Source organism: Abramis brama (assembly GCF_963993115.1).
Source record: "Abramis brama genome assembly, chromosome: 8".
Classification (NCBI taxonomy): domain Eukaryota; kingdom Metazoa; phylum Chordata; class Actinopteri; order Cypriniformes; family Leuciscidae; genus Abramis; species Abramis brama.
Window position 1 is genome coordinate 26595186 of NC_139970.1, and position 21023 is coordinate 26616208.

Here is a 21023-nt window from a genome sequence, read left to right on the forward strand (position 1 = left end):
TTCTGTTTTACTACATGTATGTGTGTATTTTTGCTTTACTTGTGAAGCACTTTGGTCAACATCCGTGTTGTTAAAAGGTGTTATATAAATAAACTTTGACCTTGACCTAAAATAATGTATCTCAAAATAGCAATGGAATATGACAATAATGATATCATAAATTGTGCCTCTTAACCTCAAATTACACTAAAGGCTACTTTAGACCAGTCCAGTTAATGTGCATAGACTAAACAAACAGGTGATTGGCACTTTTAACTATAAGACGGTGCTCCACTAGGCATATTGGGGGTTAAATGTTCCCTCAAGTGGACCAAATACTCTCTAACATATACTCATTGTGAATTCTGTCTCTTAGTCTACCACCAAGATTTGACAGTGTTTCAAAGCTATTTGTGTATATGTGAGCAGGTTTTCTTGTATACAGTATTCTTTATGTATTATATTTACAATATTTTGCCTTTGTTGGTCAACTCTTTATTTTAATGCATTGTGTGTTTTGATACCTCTGATTTTAACCTCCATCAGTGGTGCTGAAGTTCCTGTTTTGTCCTGCAGGGGCTGCTGTGGAGCTGTGCTCTGGCTAAAAGAGGTCTTGTTTTGATCCAATTTCCCTCATTATCTTTTACTTATTTTGAAGCCTGTGTTTCTTTATAACACCGAAAAAGTCCCTACAAACATCACTCAGAGACACCTGTGCTACCCTGTTTTAACATTTCATTTGCACTATACCTAGAATTGATGTCACACTAAATCACAGGCAGGAAGCCAACAGAAAAGTGTTGCAGCATTATTAGAGTGAGTATTAGAGCTAGCAAGTGGCAGCCCATTATTTCCTTGTTTTTCACCCATCCATCAGTTTTTTTCCCCAATCCAGGCATTCATTCCCGCATCAGTCAGTCCATCTATTAGTTGATCTATTCATCAATTCAGTGGCACAAATCAGCTGTTCTCTTTCTGACAAGTCAATCCATCTATGCTAGGCACGGCTTGTACTGCCTGAGCTTACACAAAGAAACTTCTCAAGCAGTAGGGCTAGACTGAACCAAGACAGGCAATTAAAGTCAGACACAGTGAGCAGCAGAAGTGATCGGAGCGGCGATAAGACTGACTGCGTACTGCGTCTACAGTTCTGTACGAGGAAACGCTAACAGCACTGAAAACTACCGTACAGTGGCTGACATGTTAAGACAACACACTCCCATAAGAAAACGGCAGTCTGGCGACTTGTATCCTGCACCACCAAAATGTCACTCTTGTGCTGTACAAAAGTCATTCTGGTCCCACATTCAGATGGTTTTGGAGGACTCCATTAGTTTACCCAGGGTTAGTTAGGGTAAGAATGAAAATTGTCATCACTAAATCACTCTCATGATGTTTGGAACCAAACATTTTTTGTTGCTGCAAAATGTATTTTGCTGCAGAGCAAATTTAATATCATGGCAGCTTTTTTTTGTGGCTATTTTCATGTTCTCAGTGGTTACTTCTTGTCCCAACAACAGGATAAAAGCATCATAGAAATATTATTAAAAAAGTGAATTCAAGTTGTACGCTGCCAAGGTGAAAAAATATCATCCACAAGTCACTTACTTTCGTGTTTTGTATCAACACAATAATATTCAAAGATCTGAATCTTCTAAACTGAGATGATGAGAATGAGACTTTTTGGGATGTCCAGGATTGTGAGACTATCTTGGTTAAGATGGGGTGTTAGCAAACAGGTGAAAAGGCAGTTGGTTTGTACCCGCACAAATACTGAAGTGAGGTTGTCATATGTGTTTATTGTACAACACTGTGAGGGAATGAAACTCTGAATGTAAGGATATCCATGAGGAAGTGTGAAATTTGAGTGTCATATTTAAAACAGCGGAGTTTCTTGAGTGCAGATGTAAAACTCCCATATGGTCCAACAGACTGAGAAGTGCTAAAGGAGTCTTGATCTGATACGGAGTAAGAAAAGCAAAAGTGTGTACTTGTCTACTTTCCAGTGGGTACACAACAGCTTGAGATGAAACAGGCATAGCGAGTTAATTATGCATTGTGGAACATGATATAACCCATTTGATTCATTAAGCATTATGTAGCATTTCTTTTCACCCTTGGGCACATTATGAGGGCTGAAACAGCACGACTCGAGAAACATGAGAGGCCAGAACGATGCTCAAAGTGCACCATGAGTGAGCGCCTGTGACAGCAAACAGAAATAGCGTGCACACGCGCGCACAGCTCAATCTGACATGTACAGAGACAGTCACAGACAAGAAGTCTGCCCGGTCTGTTTTTTTTTCTCTTCCATTAAGATAACGTAACATCAGTAACATCAGCTGATCCTTATCAGGAGAACAAATCTGTCAAAGATGGAGTCGAAGCCCTGAGGAACGGAGAAACAAGTCAGGGCATCGTCTGTTTGAATTCCAGTGACATCCATGGTACTACTCTAACCACCGTTTCCTTGGAAAACACAAGGCTGTCCGAACCTTGAAATCTGAAAATCTCAGATTTCACGAAGTGGCACTTGCACTAAGAAGACTTAATGTTCCAGGCACTGGAACACCTGTGGTTCGTGACAAAAGACAGAGATAGCGTCTTCGAGTGGCCCTGTCAGCTGGGTCTGTGGAGTGATGGATGTCTGGCACAGCGTTTGTGACAGAGTAAAAGCTCCAGGGAATGTCGACGGAAAACTGGGCCTTTCTGTCAGATCATTAGTCCCATACCAAAGGGATGAGTTGACCTTAAACCAGTGAAGGAATGTGAACGGGAGAGTCTCGCACAAGGACGCGAGGGTGAACGTTCACTCACATGCGTTTTGTTCTCTCATCATTCCAAAAATGTTGCTCGTATCAGTTGAGGAGGGACTTTGAAATGCCTTGTGAGAAAAGGTTTGAGATAGCTATCTGAAATTATGAATTCAAAAGAAAATTACAGTTCAAGTTAAGCTCAGGCAACAGCACTTTTGGCATTATGTTGGTTACCAAAAAATTATTTTGACCTGTTTCTCCATAATGAAAAAAAAAATGAATCAACATGAAAAAATATTTGAACTTGATTAAAAAAATTAATCTGAAAAATAATTCTGATTCATACTTTAGAAAGCATCTTATTGATTCTGTAATCCTATTATAGAATTTCTCACAAATAAAGAATTTATTAAAAACACACACACACACACACAAAAGTTTGTAACCAACAGTGCAGTCTGGTAAGTCACACTTTCTCAAATAAAGAGCAGGTAATGCTAATTTGTTAATTACACATGTTTTTAGACACTAGGCAGGCAACAAATGTATTCGCTTTTAAATACTTTAGATATTCAAAGAACGTTAATGTTAAATGTGTATTTGTTAAATGTCAATGGTATAAGAGAAAGTATTAGCATTTGCATTTCTGCTACTAATAATGGAAAGGCAAAGTTTTCATTAACTGAATTTGAAAGCTCACACTTTGTTTCATTTCAAAATAACAAAGCACAATGTTTATTGTGAATAATGGATGGTAGATGCACTTCAAATAATGTTCAGTGAAGCTTTGTTAATGGATCATCTGAAAACAGCAAAGGCTAAAACGATCTTGGCTCATCAAAATGAAGATTGATAAAAAACGAGAAACTGATATCATCAACCTGGCCCTAGTTTACCCGTTGTAGCTTATCCACATTGTGTGCATGAAATAGACAGTGACCATCGGAGAAGTGCTAATTAAAAATAACAATGATTCAGCTCTCCAAAACTGAAAATGTTATCAGCAAAATAATACACAAGTTTATCAGAAAATGTACGTAAATGCTTTCAGAGCAATTTTAAGCTTCACATTTTTGCTTTTAAATCCTCTGAAAAAATGGGCCCCATCTACTTCACTGTAGTTAAGTGCTTCACCATAACCTTTACATTTTTAAAGACAAAAGACAAAATAGTTTTTTGTGGCCATCAACATTACTCCACAAATGCTGAGTTTAACTTGTACTGAACCTGGAATATTCATTTAACTCCAGTTTCATCTGGGGAAAGAAAGAGATCAACTATGTCTAAGTGCGTTTGGATTCGATGCTTGCTTTCTTAAAGAAGCACATTATCTGTGACAGTTCTCAGGGACGGTGGCCAACAGGGTCATGGGAGGGAAAAAATAGAAGCAGATCAGCCACGATATCCCGGAGAGGCACAAACAAGGAAGAAAAAAAAAAGAATCTGGTGCATGTCTCACCAGATGATGTATTTTTTGCGCCCCCTCACACAGAGACATGCCTGCCATTGTGTGACTGAGTGACATTCCCCATTCCCAGGATGCCCATGTGCGTGCTGTTTGCCTCTGATGAGGGTGGGGGGAGGCTATGGGGAGGGCAGAAAGGCTCATGCCTCACTCCGTAACCGCTTGGCAGTCTGCTCTTGATTAGAGCAACGCTCTTCCCAGCGAGGAGCTCCCGGGCCCTGTCAGGGGAGACGGCTCTTCGGTAATAGCGTCTGACAGGCTGAGGGGAGCCACGCGGGGACTGATACAGATGCTGCTATCCTGAGTGGCACCAGGCTCAAGCGAATATCACCTACCTCTGTAGAATCCCCACACCCCCGACTCTCCAGCTGCCAAACCACCAACCAATCTCATGTCTGGCACATGCCAGCCGAGGGACTCGGTGTACATGGATGTATGACACATCCCGCATCTAACATAGTCAGGATGCTGCCGGTATGACTGCATTTTCCAATCCCACCAGACTGACTTAAACAGGAAACTGGACCTAATTCCACCCTGAAATAACTTCCATCCTGATTTTAATTGCTTCATTTTTGATATATTGGTGAAAGTTATCTCCTGTGGCAGCTCATGGAGAGAAGCTATTAGGGGTGAAAGACATGAAAAAATGAGCACAAGAAAAAAAAAAGATTAGACTTAAAAAAAGAAAAATAGGCTGAATGAAAAAATACTCATGTATGGATTGCCATGAAATGCTCGTCACCCAAAATGATTCAAATGCATTTCTGCGAGTCATTTAAAGCAGAAGAGTGTGATTTCTACACCACTAGTGGCACCAAACGCAATTGCCAAACCAATGATTTTTAAACAGGTTTCAAACACTACCTCCATCTTCCACGGGTTAGAAATTACACACTTTACTTTTAAACACATTTCTAAAATGCAAATTTCTGACTCTGAGTTCTGACTGAAGGAACCACAATAAAATATAAAATGGCCAATAAATCCACACACCTGTGACTGCACATAACCTGAATTCTACATTAGTCATACAATAATGGTTTTACTGTTATTGTATGCATTATAAAAGGAATAGCCTACATTATAAAAGGAGTGTTGTTTGATTAACTTGTATTGCATAAAATAGACCTTAGTTTTAAATCAAAGACCATTCTGAAAAACAATATTTGTTTTTTTTAATTGTTTGTTCTTTGGTGGAGACTCTGCAACAATGGAAATAATAATAATGGGAAAAAAACAGTCTTTTTTTACAAAAAAACATATTTTGTAAAATCATGTCATAATACAATTTGCTCATTAGAAAAATACTAAAAATGTTTAAAAACACCCAAACAATTGTTATACTAAACATTAAAGTAGCAGACTGTACACTGATAATCTATTCGATTTACTCCAGTAATACAAAATGGATGAAAAATCAAGAAACAAGAAGCAAACATGTGTGCGCTCCAGATGGTGTACCACAGATGCCAGAATTAAAAGAAATATGAAGTCACCAAGAAAAATCTTTTTATTACTTTATTCAAAGTCATCCCTTCATCATTAACCCATTTATTGTTATCTAATGTACACTGTGTGCTTGCAAAGTAAGGAAAATGGGGTAATTATTGTCTTAGGTGCTCATTCTGAAAAACACCATTTTACCTATAGTGAAATCACTGTAACACAAAACGTCTCATGGCCTATTTCTTCACACAAACATGAGAAGACACTGGAATTTGCAGTTACAGGCACTCCAAGCACATTTTGGTATTGCACCTGTACAATATGATTCATGGTCATAGTCTTGTAGGACTGTCTAATGGCACCAGGGAATAAAGCCCCACTTTTAATCGGTCTCCAGCTACGGTGAAACCATATGACTGAAGAATAAAAGGATCACAAATGCATGGTAATATATGCAAAGAGGTCTGGCTGAAAATGGCTCTTATGATGGGCAGCAGAAGGCCCGGAGGGAAGTCGTCCACCTTCTGCCACTGTCTGCGCGCCTTGCGAGTTCATTCCCAGAGTTCACGCTAAAGGAGAACTAAAGGAGACGCAGTTTTTCATGGGTAAGTTCACTTGAGCGCAGCACCTTGGCTAGAACTCAAACTAGAAGCTGTTTGCTACGTCAACCGGTTCACATCCATCTGAAAATGGCAACACCTCAGTTATCCAATGATGGCCGGAGGGATAGCGTATCAACCAGAAACAGTGCTTGAGAGACGGGCCAAGCAGAGAGAAGATGACTATGATAACTGATCAGTCCAGTTAAACTGAATCAAGACCACACATCATCAACAGGCAAGGGACAATTCCATAAACTAGCTTGCAAACAAGCCAAAAAACAAAAAGCCCAGGCAGTTTGTGAGCTAAGCAATAACCCCCCATTAATGAATCACAAAAAGCCCAGGCAGTCTGTGAGCTAAGCAATAACCCCCCATTAATGAATCACAAAAAGCCCAGGCAGTCTGTGAGCTAAGCAATAACCCCCCATTAATGAATCACATGAGTAGGCAATGAAAGTGCACATGAATGACTGAGCATCAGAGCTTTGGATCAGAGGTGTCATAACACAGCGAGTCATCAGCACGGGCATGACTGAACATGCAGAATCACAACACGATCCGTTATGACATGATGGTACATGTCCAGATGAAGACAATCAAAGATTTGCTAGAAAGAGGGAAAAATCTGACATGGAAAAAAGCAGTTCTTTTTCTGCTGGCTTTCTGAAATTGGATTTCACTTAAATGTTGTCTGTACAGAACTATGGCACAGTTTCAAAATGTTAAAAAAGAGAACATTTTGTCTTCATTTATTCACCCCAATGTTGTTATGTCAGCTGAAACATTCAAAAACATTTGAAACATTGTTCAAAATATCTTCAAAGAAGAAAAATCATACAGGCTTGGAACAACATTTCATTGTTGGAAAAACAATTTTCTGTTTTGTTAATCTTTAATGATCTAGGATTTGCCAAAAAGAATAGGCTATAAGAGACCAAGAGCTCAAAGTTTGGCTGGTTAGCATGACTCTGTAAGCCCATTCTGGCAGCAAATTTCAATGTTATTATAGAATATAGTTCTATATAGTTTTTATAGAACTTGTAGAAGACCCTAAACTTAAGGAGTCAAAACACTTGAAAACATCCTGAACAAAACCTAAAATCACTGTTCCAGAACTCCTGTTTCGGTTTTCAGAGACATGCATGTTTAATAGTCATTTTAATAGTCACGTTGCTTTGCCACATCAAACTTGTTTCGGAAAACTATTTATGAGATTCATGCTGTGCCCCTGGGTTTCAAAGTTAACTTATTCATGGTCCAAAGACATACTACAAATTGCATTACATAACCTGTACTGCTTTACTGCATATTTTCCAGCAGGTAAAATCACATAAAAACGGCTAAATTGATATTGGGGTTAACTAACCTCTCACAATGCAATAAAGTTTTTGCAAGTATTACAAGTACTTACGTAAATGAACTGACTTTAATTTCTGCATTGCTCTCAGTTTCTGCTTTCAGTCAGCCGCAGGGATACTTCGGTGCATTTGATTCATTTTCTTGGCTAGATTCAATTTTGCATTTCACACTTCTTTTTTTAAACTTCAACATGCTTATTCAAAAATGTATCATAATGTGGATCATAATAAAAACAGAAAACATAAAATAAACAAATAAAAAAAATATCACAGTTTCCACACAAAATATTAAGCTGTTTTCATCACTTATATAATTAAATGTTTCTTGAGCAGCAAATCAGCATATTTCTGAAGGATCATGTGACAGTGAAGTCTGGAGTCTTAATTCATTAGTCTTAAATACAATTAAAATGCAATAAAATTATTATTATTATTTTTTAAATTGTAATAATATTTCACAATATTATTATTCTAACTTTGATTAAAATAAATTCAGCCTTGCTGAGCACTGTTGTATTTCTCATTTCGAAGTTGCTTTGGATAAAAGCATCTGCTAGATGAATAAATGCAAAATAAATGTAAATGTAAAGAGACTTCTTTCAAAAACATTTAAAGAAACATTTGAAAGATCGTGTATATACTACTCCTATACAGATACATAAAAAATAAAAACTTTCCAGCACATGCAAGACAAGAAAGACCAAAGTGAAGTGACTGCATTTCATCCCATAACCCCCCCTAAGGGGGGGGGGGGGGCCCTTAAAAAACTTAAAAAACCATTAAAGAGCCAATCTTAAGTAAACATCACAGTATGAGTGATGTGCTAGGCGCCTCTGAGAGCTGGTGTGAGGTGAATAAACATCACTCAATGGACATCAGGGGCTGAATGACCTCTATTCATCGGCAGATCAAACCTTCTTCCTCTCTTCAGCAACACTACCTCCCTGACTGTAGACTTCCCTTGGGCTTCATACCCATCACAAGCCACTCGACGATCCTTCTTTGATGAATTATTTCACTTAATGGAATAAAGTCATGGACCATTATTAGGTTTAGGCTAGCTGACGTCAGAGCTTCACTTGCACACATGTGGCACACAGTCCAGGATGCCTAAATCAAGCTTATCCTTTTCTCGCCGATGGCATTAGTCCCTCACTTGAAAACAAATTAAAACAATGTGACCCACTGAGGCCAGACACAGAATGGGGTTTGTCCTAAAAACAGAATACCATCATGAGTCTGAGAAGTCTGAGGCCTATTTGGACCAAAAAAGAAGAGGAGGGGTTGGACAAACAGGTAATGCCATTTATCTCTCCAAAGAAACTAATGTTCCTTCGCGAAATGGGATAAAAATAACAGACTCATTGAGTGCCTATGTGCTCAGTGCCTTGGAGGGACTCTAATGCATTTTCATTTAGACCAAACTCAGATGTTATTAGCAACGACTCTCTCTGTCTTCATTTCACTGTGATCTCACAGCCAAAGCAGATAAAGTGGGCCACTTTCTAGTAGTCCCCTAGGTTGGACAGAAAACAGCGAAAGGCAGATATACTGAAGGATAGTTGAAATCGCAGTTATCATGGCATCAAAGACTTGCATCTAAATTGTGTTTTAAAATTGTGTTTTTTTTGTTTTTTTTAAAAAAAACTGTTGTAAAAAGACAAGCTCTGGGAGGATTCAAACATCAATTTTATTTAAAGAAATCTGGCCATTGAACAACCCTGACATTTGGCATACACATCATCAAAGAAGAAATGTTGTTGAGAGGGGGAGCGCACGTAAATGTGTATGATTAAAGATTACAGTGGCACGTATTTAAAAACAAATTATGTTCACAGATAAACCATTCATTATAAACACTGCAACATTCCATAAAAAATATTAGAGTCAATTTTGAGATGACATTAAGAATGCTTTAAGTTAAGCCGGGGACACACTTAACGACTGCAAGGTTGATTATGAATGTAATTTGATACTTACAGCTGATCTTGCCCAAATGCGCAGAGTCACTTGAAAACAGTTGCGTTCAGTCGGTGTTCACAGTCGGTATTTAAAACAGTGTTTGAAACAGTCTGTAAGTGAGATCAGTTCCGTCTTAGAATGTTTCAGCTAGTCGTTAAGTGTGTCCCCGGCATTAGGGCTGGGTGGTATGACCAAAATTCTGTTTCACGGTATAACTCATTTTATTTCACAGTAATGGTATATTTCACGATATAGTTATTTATATATGTAGTTACTCTGGGACAACAAAAAGGGCTTTATATAATAAATAAACCCAAATACTTTAGAAATGAAATAAATTATTTATTTGGTAAACTATATTGATAGCTAAATATAGTAAATGAAAAACACTCAACTTTTAGATGAACTGCCCCCAACTGATTGTTATTAAATACAACTCATAGCTGCAATTAAACTTTAAATAAAGTGTTGCTGAATTATTTTTTAATCTCCTGTTATTGTTTTACTTCATCAATCAGTTTATAAAATCTAAACATTTTATAGTGAACTATTCTACTTACACTTAAAATTACAGTTACTTCCTTTTAATTTTGTAGGATATTACTAATACTAGTTATATGGCTTAAATGTGTTCCCCGGTACAGTTTTGCCATGTCTGCTTATTATACTGCGTTTTTAAGGGGCTTGTGATAACTGGCAACCCCTTCACCTGGAGCTTTAATCAAGAAGGAGAGCAGCAGTATGCAAACTGAACAGCTGCTACTGTGAACTAAGTAGTTTAAATTATACACACCTTGTAACCACGTCATTATTTTACTGTAACCCGGTAAAGACTGACATACCGCCGCTCAGCCTTTAAAATTCGCCTCTCAGTTAGGACCTTTCAACGTGAGTACGTAATGCGTGGCGCATCACAGAGCTAGTGCAAGACGAGCATTTGTGGTTAAGAGTATATATATATATATATATATATATATATAATTTTTTTTTTTTTTTTTTTTTTTTGATCGTTTCACTAGATGAGATCCTTATTCCTCCATGACGTGGGGTGAGTAAATTATCAGGAAATTTTAATTCTGAAGTGAACTAATCCTTTTATAGTTTTAAGTGTTTTGTTTCTACTTAACAAAGTGATATGTTGTTGCCATGAATGATAGATCTTGCAAAAGTTTATCAAGAAAAAGAAAACTAGTTTTATTTATAAAGTATTTAATTAACTGTGATAGGCATTACCACATGGTTTTGTGACAGTATCACATATTGTTACAATATTTTGCTGAAAAGAAAATTCAATACAAAATAGATTTTAAATTATATAATCCAAAATATTGTAACAATATGTGATACTGACGCAGTGATAAAAGAAAACTGTCATACAACCCCTTACCCTTCACAATACAATAAACCTGGATTAGTGATGCTGGTTCATAGTGAAAGTGGTCTTACCTTGAAGTTGCATATACATGTTATTATGTCCCCGATTCTGAGACACTCGCCATCAAACTTGCAAGTGTTGGTGTCACAAAGGAAGAGATCTGTGTCCCGGTCATCATCCCCTGCAACAACCCAAAGAGACAGAAAACATCATGAGTTTCTGCATAAACACAGCAGTGTCAAAACACTTTTTGTTCAGACACTTCTGATAAAAATAATTCAGCAGAACTATCGGGGCGAACACGTCATCCCAGCAGGATGGCTGGCAGGACTTCTGAAGGGTTCATCAAGTTGCGATGAGCAACTCCATTTGCCAAGACCATATTTTGCTCTTGAGACATTTTCTTATCGGGAATGAAACAAGTGTTCATGGAGGAATAATGATTCAGCACACGGTGAACTTCTTGGAATAGGCGCATGAGAACCTTATTCAGCTTTTATAATAAGCTGAGTACAGGCTCTGTGAAATATTCTCAATTTGCTGAGGAGCTGGACAGACTCCGAAAAATAGCACTTCATCAAAAATCAAGAGCTCGCAGACAGTTTAAGTCCACAAGGATTCCTTAAAATGATTACAATTAAGATGAGTTGTTTCTAAAAACAGACCACCGCTGAGTCAAAACCTAATTTTACTATTCAGCATACCGAAGCTGACTGCTGTTCATTTAACAATAAGCTCCCAAAATAATGACTTTACCCGTTTACCCGCACTACATCATTCAGACCCTATCTGATACCTTTTATAATTATGTAAGGAATAAGTATCTCTATCATTTGCTTAATATCATAAAAATGACACAAACATTACGCAAAGAATAATATCTCATGAAACATTCCATATTACCCGCATATATTCCGACTCCAAACCATACATCATCATAATAAACTACACGACACAAAACAGTGGGTCCGCTCGTGTGCCCTGGGATTTTTGCTGTCAAAGCAAATAAGCTTCTTGCAAGTGCTACACGGTATTTTTACCCTGTGTTATCCGGTGAGCCCTGGAAGCTAGAACGAACCAGAACATTGCTCATTGTAACGACAACACCAGAGGGTGTGCAGCTACTTTAGGCCCCTGCTAAAGGGCCACATACAGTGCAGAAAAATGTCTTACGTAACCTAGTGCACTTATTTGCATTTCAGCTAAAGAAATTATCAATGGACCTCAAACGCTACTGGGAGGAAAAAAAGAACAGTCGTCAGTTGCAATATTCACATTATGTGCCTCAGTTCTGAAGACCTTGAGAAATGATTTTGGCTCTTGGTATGTGCATTAATCTCTCATGTAAAATTAGAGAAGCTGTTCATACGAATGTTTTGCAACAGGAATGTTTCATTTAAATTCATCTTGTTCACAATCTGTTCTTAAGGAGCTGTGATAAACTGACATTCAATCAATTCAGCTTACTGAAGCAACAAATACAAGTCAGAGTATTTGCCAAAGCTAATTAGTCAAAACCATCATCAATCCCTCAGCTTACTGATAAAATAAGAATTCATGCCTTAATTTGAGTCTAATACTTTTTACACAAAATCTTTTCCTCGCATTCAGGGGGATCACAGACCATTTTTAAGTCGGAATAAGTAGAAGTCTTAGCTCTCTTGGTGCTTTAAAAGGATGGTTTACCACTCCAAATAAAAGTGGTCATTTACCATTCCAAAACAGTATGACTTTCTTCAAAAAGTTATATATATATATATATATATATTCTTAAGCCCCGTTCACACTGCCAGCGACTTTGTCGCTGCATGTCGCTAGTCTCGTACTCGTACTGTTAAGTCGCTTGTGGGCGTTCGTAGTGCTGTCGCTCTAATGTTATTGGTAGACTGCACGTCTGGCCATATCTATACAAAATACCATCACAAGTGATATATACAACTATATAATTTTAATTTGACTAGGAGTTAGGCTCAAAAGAAACAGTATGCTGTTGGGAGAGTGTTTTTATATTACCACAGCAGTGTTCAGTGGATTAAATAATTTAGCCTACTGGATTAACGATCGATCAATCAACAGATTACATCATACTGTCATAAATTACTAAAACGTCATTCAAATTTGACAAATAATCAATTTTCTTGTCCCTAATATCATGTTGACAATGCAGGGGAAACTGTAAAATGAACGGCAGCAGTACTAAACTTAAACTTGCATCATAAAATTACAACACTCGAACTAAATGTGTGAATTAAACTCACTGAGACTGTCGACAGTTTCTTTTCCATGCATCATTTTATTATATCCATGTGGTTACAGTCAAATCATATAAAACAGTGAAATCGCCCTCGAACTCTTCTGTCTTGCCTGCACTCGACGGTGACGTGAGCTGAGCTCCACTGAAAGTCTTCTTTCCTATTGGTTGTCGCTCGCGAAAATCGCTTCTCATTTGCATAAAGTTGAAATTTCTGAACTTTTGTCGCGCGTCTCATGTCGCTTGACACGCCCACATTCTGTCGCCAACGGTCACTGTCGCTCATGTCGCCGGTGTGATGAACAATCGGGTCCGGTGTGGTGAAGTATCCGGTAACTCTATAGAGATGAGTCCGGGCTGAGGACCCAAGCAATCCGATTGGTTCAAAGCACGTTTTATGGGTAATCGCTTTAGTGCCTGGTTATAAATCATACAAAATCACTTTATTATAGAAGACGTTTGTACTACGTTATAACGAGTCATCAATGTATTTAATGTATTTTACATTTCATATACTAGTATTTAACCGAAGCTATAGATTGTGAAATTAAACATTTCTCGTTGTTAGTGTGTTTTTTAGTTAGCTTAGATAGTAGCATAGCATACAGCTAACGTTATCCGATGATCGTGCTATGAGCTTTACCTGATATTACTGCACTGATACTGCCTTACCGTATCGCGAGAACAGATTTAGATCAGACATACTACTGGCATACTAATTGGGTCCTAAGCCCGGACTCATTTCTTCAGCCGGACCCGATTGTTCACCACACCGGAAGTCGCCAGCGCTCCATTGAAATGAATGAGATCATGTCGCTTTGTCGCTGCTTGTCGCTGGCAGTGTGAACGGGGCTTTAGTATAGACTAAAAAAAAAACACAAATATTTTCAAACAATTGTTCTGGAAGCTGCACTTGCAACACAAATCTAATGTGGCACGTAGCATGATGCATCTGCTTGCATTATTGATGCGAGCACTACCTCTGCGAAGTCATACAGATGCAAGGCATTTTGTCACACCTCTATTGCTTGGCTGCCCTTCCATAGCTGTGTCATGATACAGCTTGACCTCACAATAGTGCATGTCTGAGACGTGCAGCATTCAATGAGGCAACAGGAGCAGGATGGGGAAATGGTGTAATGGATCGGAGAAGAACAGAGTCACAGGAGATTCTCTCTCACCAGACACAAAATCCCTCCATTCAGTTTAATTAATCTGAAGCAGAGGTGCCACCGTTTCAGAAAACGTAAAAAGCAGCACACACAAAAGAGTCAACCACCAACCGCACTTGAGAAGATATATTCCGTCTAACACAATAAACACTGATTATAGTGAGAGCGATTCAACAGTCTGGACTTGTTTACCAACCTTTTTTGTCACATTAACCTTCACAGCCCCACAAGTATATCTGAAGCACCCTTTCTTTGATAAAAGAAAAAGAAATGTGTTCCTTTTACATGGATACGTTATATCATTTAGCATTATACAAAATGTCTTTCGCACAAAATAATGTCTCATGCTTTTTGTCCAGTCAAACATTCATTATTGTATGAAAAAAAACCTAAAAAACAGTTGAAACATTCTTCAAAATATCTTCTTTGTGTTTAAGAAAATAAATAAGTCACACTGGTTTGGAAAGACATGAGGGTGAGTAAATGATGACAGAATTTTCATTCTTTCATTTTGGTGAACTATCCCTTTAAAAGAAGCTGCTTATATATGTACCCCCTACTCCTGGTCTGGACCACCAAAAAGTTCAAAGCCATATAAGGTTGGGATGTCAAAGTTAAAACGGAGACTGAAGAAAGTTAGAAGGTCACACTAGAGGAAATGAGTTCTGGAAACAGGCAGTGGCATCCTTGAAATTTTATTACGTTAATTTCTTCATCAAGGACACTGAGAGGCCTTTAAATGCTTAACCAGATTTTAAACTTAACCAAACATCAGTCAGATAATATGATTAACTGTAAATAAGCTTTTGGAAGTCTGTTAAAAATGCTTTTTGAGCAGGGACGTGTTACCATGAGCGGAAAGGAATTTTGTTCTGCTCTCTTTAAAGTCTCTCTGGCAGGACAATCTTTCAGTAGCCTGGTTGTCAACACGAATAGATAAGATCTGTTTTTCTATTCTTTGCGAAGAAAGCACAGTATGTGTGTGGACAACAAGAAACATCCTGCAAATTTCAATAAAAATTCCTCAAAGTCATTCCTTGAAGTCACAGAGCAATGATTAGAGCAGCCAAACAGGAAATTACATCTTTCATCCTAAGATGCTCTACTATCTGATGGCCCACAAAAAACAAGTAAAGCTACTCTTCCTGAATCTAAAATAGACTTTCTGGAAGCTCAAAATCTTATGAAGTTCAAGGTATGTATAGCAAAAATATGCTGTGCAAACAGCCTGCGTGACACATGGCCATAAATAAGATCAGTTGATGCATGACTTTTCGCAACAATGATTTGCGGAGGCGATTTTTTTTGGAGTCGTCACAAGCCAGGCAAATAATTTAACCCCCCAAACAAACAGCCTTATACTGACATTTAGTACAAAACACAAGTACATGATATAGACTTAAGGAAGGTTTATAGAGTTTATAGTATAGTATTATAAGATACAAATAAGTAATAATAAATTGGTTAAAACCATCAATAAATATCTGTGCCACTATAATGTCACTAAGCAGAACTGCCAAAATAATGACTACATTTTCAAATACTTCATTCTGACATTGGTCACAAACACAAATAGCCCTGTCCCAAACTCATGCCATTGGTTGTTTTAAATTTAAATTGGAATTGGGCTACATTGTCTTTAAGCACTGATTAAGTAACGTTTAGCCGATGAAGGAAAATAAGGAACACTGGATACGATAAAAAACAGTTTACTGGTGACTCACATGAAGAACAGCATTACATCAAACAATAACTGACAAAGGACTAAACAGAACAGGGAGTATAAATACAAAGGCTGAAATGAGGGAACTAACCAGGCACAGGTGGAGGATGAACTAATCAGGGACAAACAAGAACAGGTGCAGACAAGACAGAACATAATAGTGACAGATTAACTATAGACGAAAACATTTTAATATAAAAAAACTACACACTTCACATTAAATGATTTAAGATTGTGCACCCAATCTATTTTGTAAATGAATGTTATATAGGCTAATGCATGTTATCTTATTGTGAACAATTCATCCATATATATGTTTCATATTTATGTTAATATATGATATTAACATGATATTATATATTTTTTAAACTCAGAATTTTTTATCAAAATGTCATACCTTGTATGCCGGACTTCTCCAATCATTTAGACTGTTTAGACATATATATTCGACACCCACATCTCAAAATCCAATCAACAACTTATTCATAGAACCAAGTCCCTGCCCTATTTTTTATTTAAATATTTTTTGATAATCCGTTACACTGGAATGCGTCACAATATGGAAGAAACGATATTTCGCTACTTTCATTTTATTGTGGAATCCTATGCATCCCATATAAGGCCAGATTTGCATATTTCCCCAGAAGTTGGGTTTCCCACAAACAAGTCATTTTAAGATTCTGAAGCAAAACATTCTGTAAAGAACTTTATAATCAGTATAACCTTGGTAACTGCTTTTGGATACAGGTGTTTGGAGCAGCATAATTTGCCCTATGGCTTGGCCACTTTTGCATAAAAGCTATTTAGTGGCTAATGGATGGCAATATAAAACAAATGGGTTGTGAGTTACAGCTGTAGCTTTATAGTGACAAGGTGAAGGGTAGATTAATGCATTCAGTTAAGAGAATGTACAGAACTTCATAACATACTTATGAATAACACTAGACTACACTAATTAATATTTTCACCTCCGATATTATAGCCGACAACATCCACTTCATCAGTAATGGAGCTCTAACATTGCCAGTACCACCTTCAGCTGCTTGTTTCTTTCATCTGCAGTGAAATAAGAAATGTTGTTTAGCTCAAACACCTGGTATTGCAGGTCTACTCGCTCTCCTCAAGAGTGTTGTAATTTTATCAAAACATACTAGAAGTGTGAGCCAATGTTACGTCTCACGATGTGCAAAACGGGTGAGTATCAGGGGAGATGCAGATTGTTATTTCGGCCTTGCATTGAGGTGAATAATTTAAAGGAGCAAGTTGGTAGAGACACAAATATTCTAAAGGTGAAGTATAAACAACTCCGTAAGTGAGACATCAGACCAGTTGTCTGGCCAGTACAGAGCTGGAATTCAAACCCCAGGACATTGTTATCAGTTAAAAATGTTTTTAGCTTTTGTTTGAGGTATAATACAAATCTCTAAGAATGGTAGAGAATTTCTCTACAGATTCTGTTCTGAATCCTCTACTAGTACACAACACCATTATTTCGAGATGGAGTGCATTTTGAAAAATCTCGACACTTTGTAAGTAATTTGAAAATACTTTGATAATTTGAAAACAAAAACAGACATATAGCAAATGTTCAAAAAAACAGTTGAAAAAATTTAAATTCTTTCATAATTTACTCACCCTCATTTCATTCCGCACTATGATTTCTTTCTTTTTCTTTGTTTTGTGGAACACAAAAGTATATATTTTGAAAGAACCATGGGGTTCATCAAAATTGTAGTCCTCAACATTGGACGTTCATTGTATGGATAAAAAACACTGACAATCTTTTTTTTTGTTCCACAGAAGAAAGAAAGTCATCCACAGAAGAAAGTAAGTCATGTACAGGTTTGTAAAGACATGAGGGAGAGTAAATGATGAGTAAACATTATATATATATATTTTTTAATGAACTAGGCTATCCCTTTAAGAGTTTAACTACCAAAAACTGGCAGTTAATGTTGTTGTGTCTCTTCAAATTAATAAAAGTCCCCTATCTCCTCTCACCTCCTTTGCAGCTGATATGAAAAAGCCCTTGGTGAGCCAGCACTGCAAAAAAAAGAGAGCTATTGATATCTATGACCAATACAAATAACAGCTTACTGCCCTTTGGGTCGTGGGTTTTGAGTCGGTACATAAAATTAAAGCTTACAGAATTCTAATCATGCACAGGTAAGATATTTCAGTAAAAAGGCCCTTACTTTGCAAGAGTATTCACATCGCTTGTGTCCATTGCCAACCGCCGCAAGTTAGGATTGTTGACTGAACAGCTGGCTTGCATTTGTTTTGCTGGACATTATTGCTGTGTTCAGCGCATAATTAAGTGCTGGTGAGTTAAACTATATTCAGTCAGTTGGAACTTCAGGTTTTATACCACGGATTCCTCTCTTCAGACCTGATAAATGCAATAATGCCAATTTATATTGGCATTCTGTTTGCTCTTTGCACTATCCTCTTAATTCAGCAATTAATTAAAGTGATAGTTCACCTAAAAATGAACGGGGGGCAGAAATTCTGGTCAGAAATTCAGAAATTCTGGTCAAATGTGACTGACAGCTGTTTGAAAAAACAGTCAGTAAAAGCTTTTAGACACTCATGACAATCAGATAAGTTATTAAAAACTCTATCAATTCAAACAATGGCCACACCTGTTTGAAAATGAATACAATAGACCATTAGGTGCTTGATTCTGGCAATTAGTGTTATATTTCGTAGTCTGCAATGGTTGTATGATTGCATTTGTAGTAAGGATTTAGGAAAATGCATCAAACAGCCTAGCCCATTATCAACACCTTTTTGTAAATCATGGAAACACTGAAGTCTTCAGGCATGCCTGTGGTAGAGTTTCCCACGTCTCATGCATGCCATTGCCATGAGTTGTATAACCAAAGTGCAGGCAATAGGTAAGGATAGACGTTTTGGAACGACACCTAATTGCCCACGGTGACCTGCTGATTGATAGTCAGGCGCCACAGCGGGAAACTGCGCAGAAATATGCGGTGAGTTCCGCGCGTCTCTCGCGCCTCAGGGCGCGCATGATGATTATTTCACGTGCATCCGCAATCATCTGAACGGCGCTCTGACAGTGAGGGTGAGAGGTCGGCGCAATCCAAATCAAATCCCACTTAATATCCGAGTCTACAACGGACTGATGCACGGAGATTATTATGCTGGCTTGATGGAATTGTTACCAAGGAAAGTATGACTTGACTTCTAAATGATTTCTTACACGTAGCCCACATTCAAGGCTGAAACCTATTATCAAAATATCACCACCACTTTCAACAAAAAAATAAATATATAAATAATAGTTTTAGGTAAATGCGGATAAATAGCCTAGTTATATTCCAAGTTTGAAAATAAGCAAGCAATATAGTCTCTGAGTCTCAAATTATCCACAGAAACTTGATTCACATGAGAAGACAGAATGACAAGTATTTACCACTTGTTCTGGCTAATTAGCCTATTTACATGTTTCTTGCTCTTCATGGGTGAAAACTTGTGTTTGACATAGGCTACAAACCATCCGTTTTCTTTTAAACGCACTGAACTTGAAAAACAGGTCAATTAATGTAGGAAATGTGGTGTCAGACACTGTAGGCTAGCGATACATTTTTGTTTTCATGAAAAATCATTATTTAGCTACATATCACGTGAGGGTTAAAAAGACTATTAGGAAATAACTATACAGTAGCCTAACACACCAAATACGATCCTGACCATCACTAAATCAGGTCTTTTTTTAAAACATCTTTTTTTTTCTTTTTTTTTTACAGCAGCAGTGAAATGCAAAAGCTTGCATCACCACACATTAGGATCAATTTAGGTCCATAACTTATGCTACTTGTACGATAAACAGCCGTCTTCCATTGTCAAGGGAACTTCAAACCGTATTCCCTCCAACCCAAGGAGCAGCGGACTATATGAACACCTTACCTGAGCAATTCCATCCAGTTGGAGTCTGACAGTCGCTGAGAGAGGATGGGAAAGCGCCAAGTTGTTGCACAGGGAAAGTGGCGAGAAAAGACAAGACTGCAATCCAAACCCAGTGTCCCACTATCCGGCTCCACTGGTGCGGACTTCGGGGCTCATGTAGGGCCGCCGCCACCGAGACACCCATCTCAGTTCCCCCGACACTGCTCACAGACGCGCCCTGGTCCTAATGTTGTCAACTTTGCCGGTGCGCTTAGAAGCCAAGAGGGGGACATTTTCCGACGAAAGGAGTGTGCCCCATGAAGCAGTTGTTTCTGGATGACCAGAGCAAGGATCCGCCCGAAGCGAGAAGGTGCAGATGCGGAATGAGAGAGGTCTGGGTGCGATGACAGGGGAGGGGATGGTTTCGGGAGGAGAGTGGGTAAGCGAGGTGTTCAGAAAGCAAGGCAAAAATAAAAAAGACGCAAGGGGTGTTTTTGAGAGACACAAATGGGGCAAAAATCATATATCCCATTCGAGTGACATGCCGAAGTTACAACATCCACTGAAGCGCCGGTTAGAGAGACTGTCCTCCGTCCTCAGTCCGTGCGCTCGCGGAGAGCCGTGAGTTTATCAGAGTATCGCGGAGGGCCATTCCTCTGTACCTGTGAACCACAATAACGCACTGAAGGCGAGCGGCAGGTTTCCAGACCGCTCCGCATCACGTGTTCTGAAGGGATCGGGAGGGGCGGGACAGTGCCGCGGCTCTGATTGGTCGATAGGGATGCAGGAGTGTCAGGAGCGAGGCGATGGTCCAGCTCGAGCTTATCGACGGCCAGTGCAGAATAGTGTACCCTGTGGTCTACTTTAACAGAGATTTGGTTTGCAAACGCGTGGGCGAAGGGCCATTCAGGGAAAGTCTTCCCAGTAGCCTATAATTGAGCACTGCTGCTCGAGCACGGTGGCAGCAGAAATCGATTGGAAACTTGCAGTGTTGTGAAATGATCCCCATGTCCTAAACAAAA

General features: G+C 38.4%; 1 protein-coding gene across 4 annotated transcripts in view; it reads right to left on the bottom strand.

The window, feature by feature from the left end:
• Window positions 1-20691, bottom strand: part of tmeff2a (transmembrane protein with EGF-like and two follistatin-like domains 2a) — a 62412-nt gene extending 41721 nt beyond the window's left edge. For all 4 annotated transcript variants that reach the window (XM_084122799.1, XM_084122798.1, XM_084122797.1 and 1 more), the window contains exons 1-2: window positions 20023-20691; window positions 11018-11127 (exon numbers count right to left, since the gene is read on the bottom strand). In XM_084122799.1, coding sequence (XP_083978925.1) covers window positions 11018-11127; window positions 20023-20206 — 294 coding nt within the window. In that variant the 5' untranslated portion in view covers window positions 20207-20691. The remainder of the gene's footprint in view (window positions 1-11017; window positions 11128-20022) is intronic.
• Window positions 20692-21023: the final 332 nt, after the last annotated feature.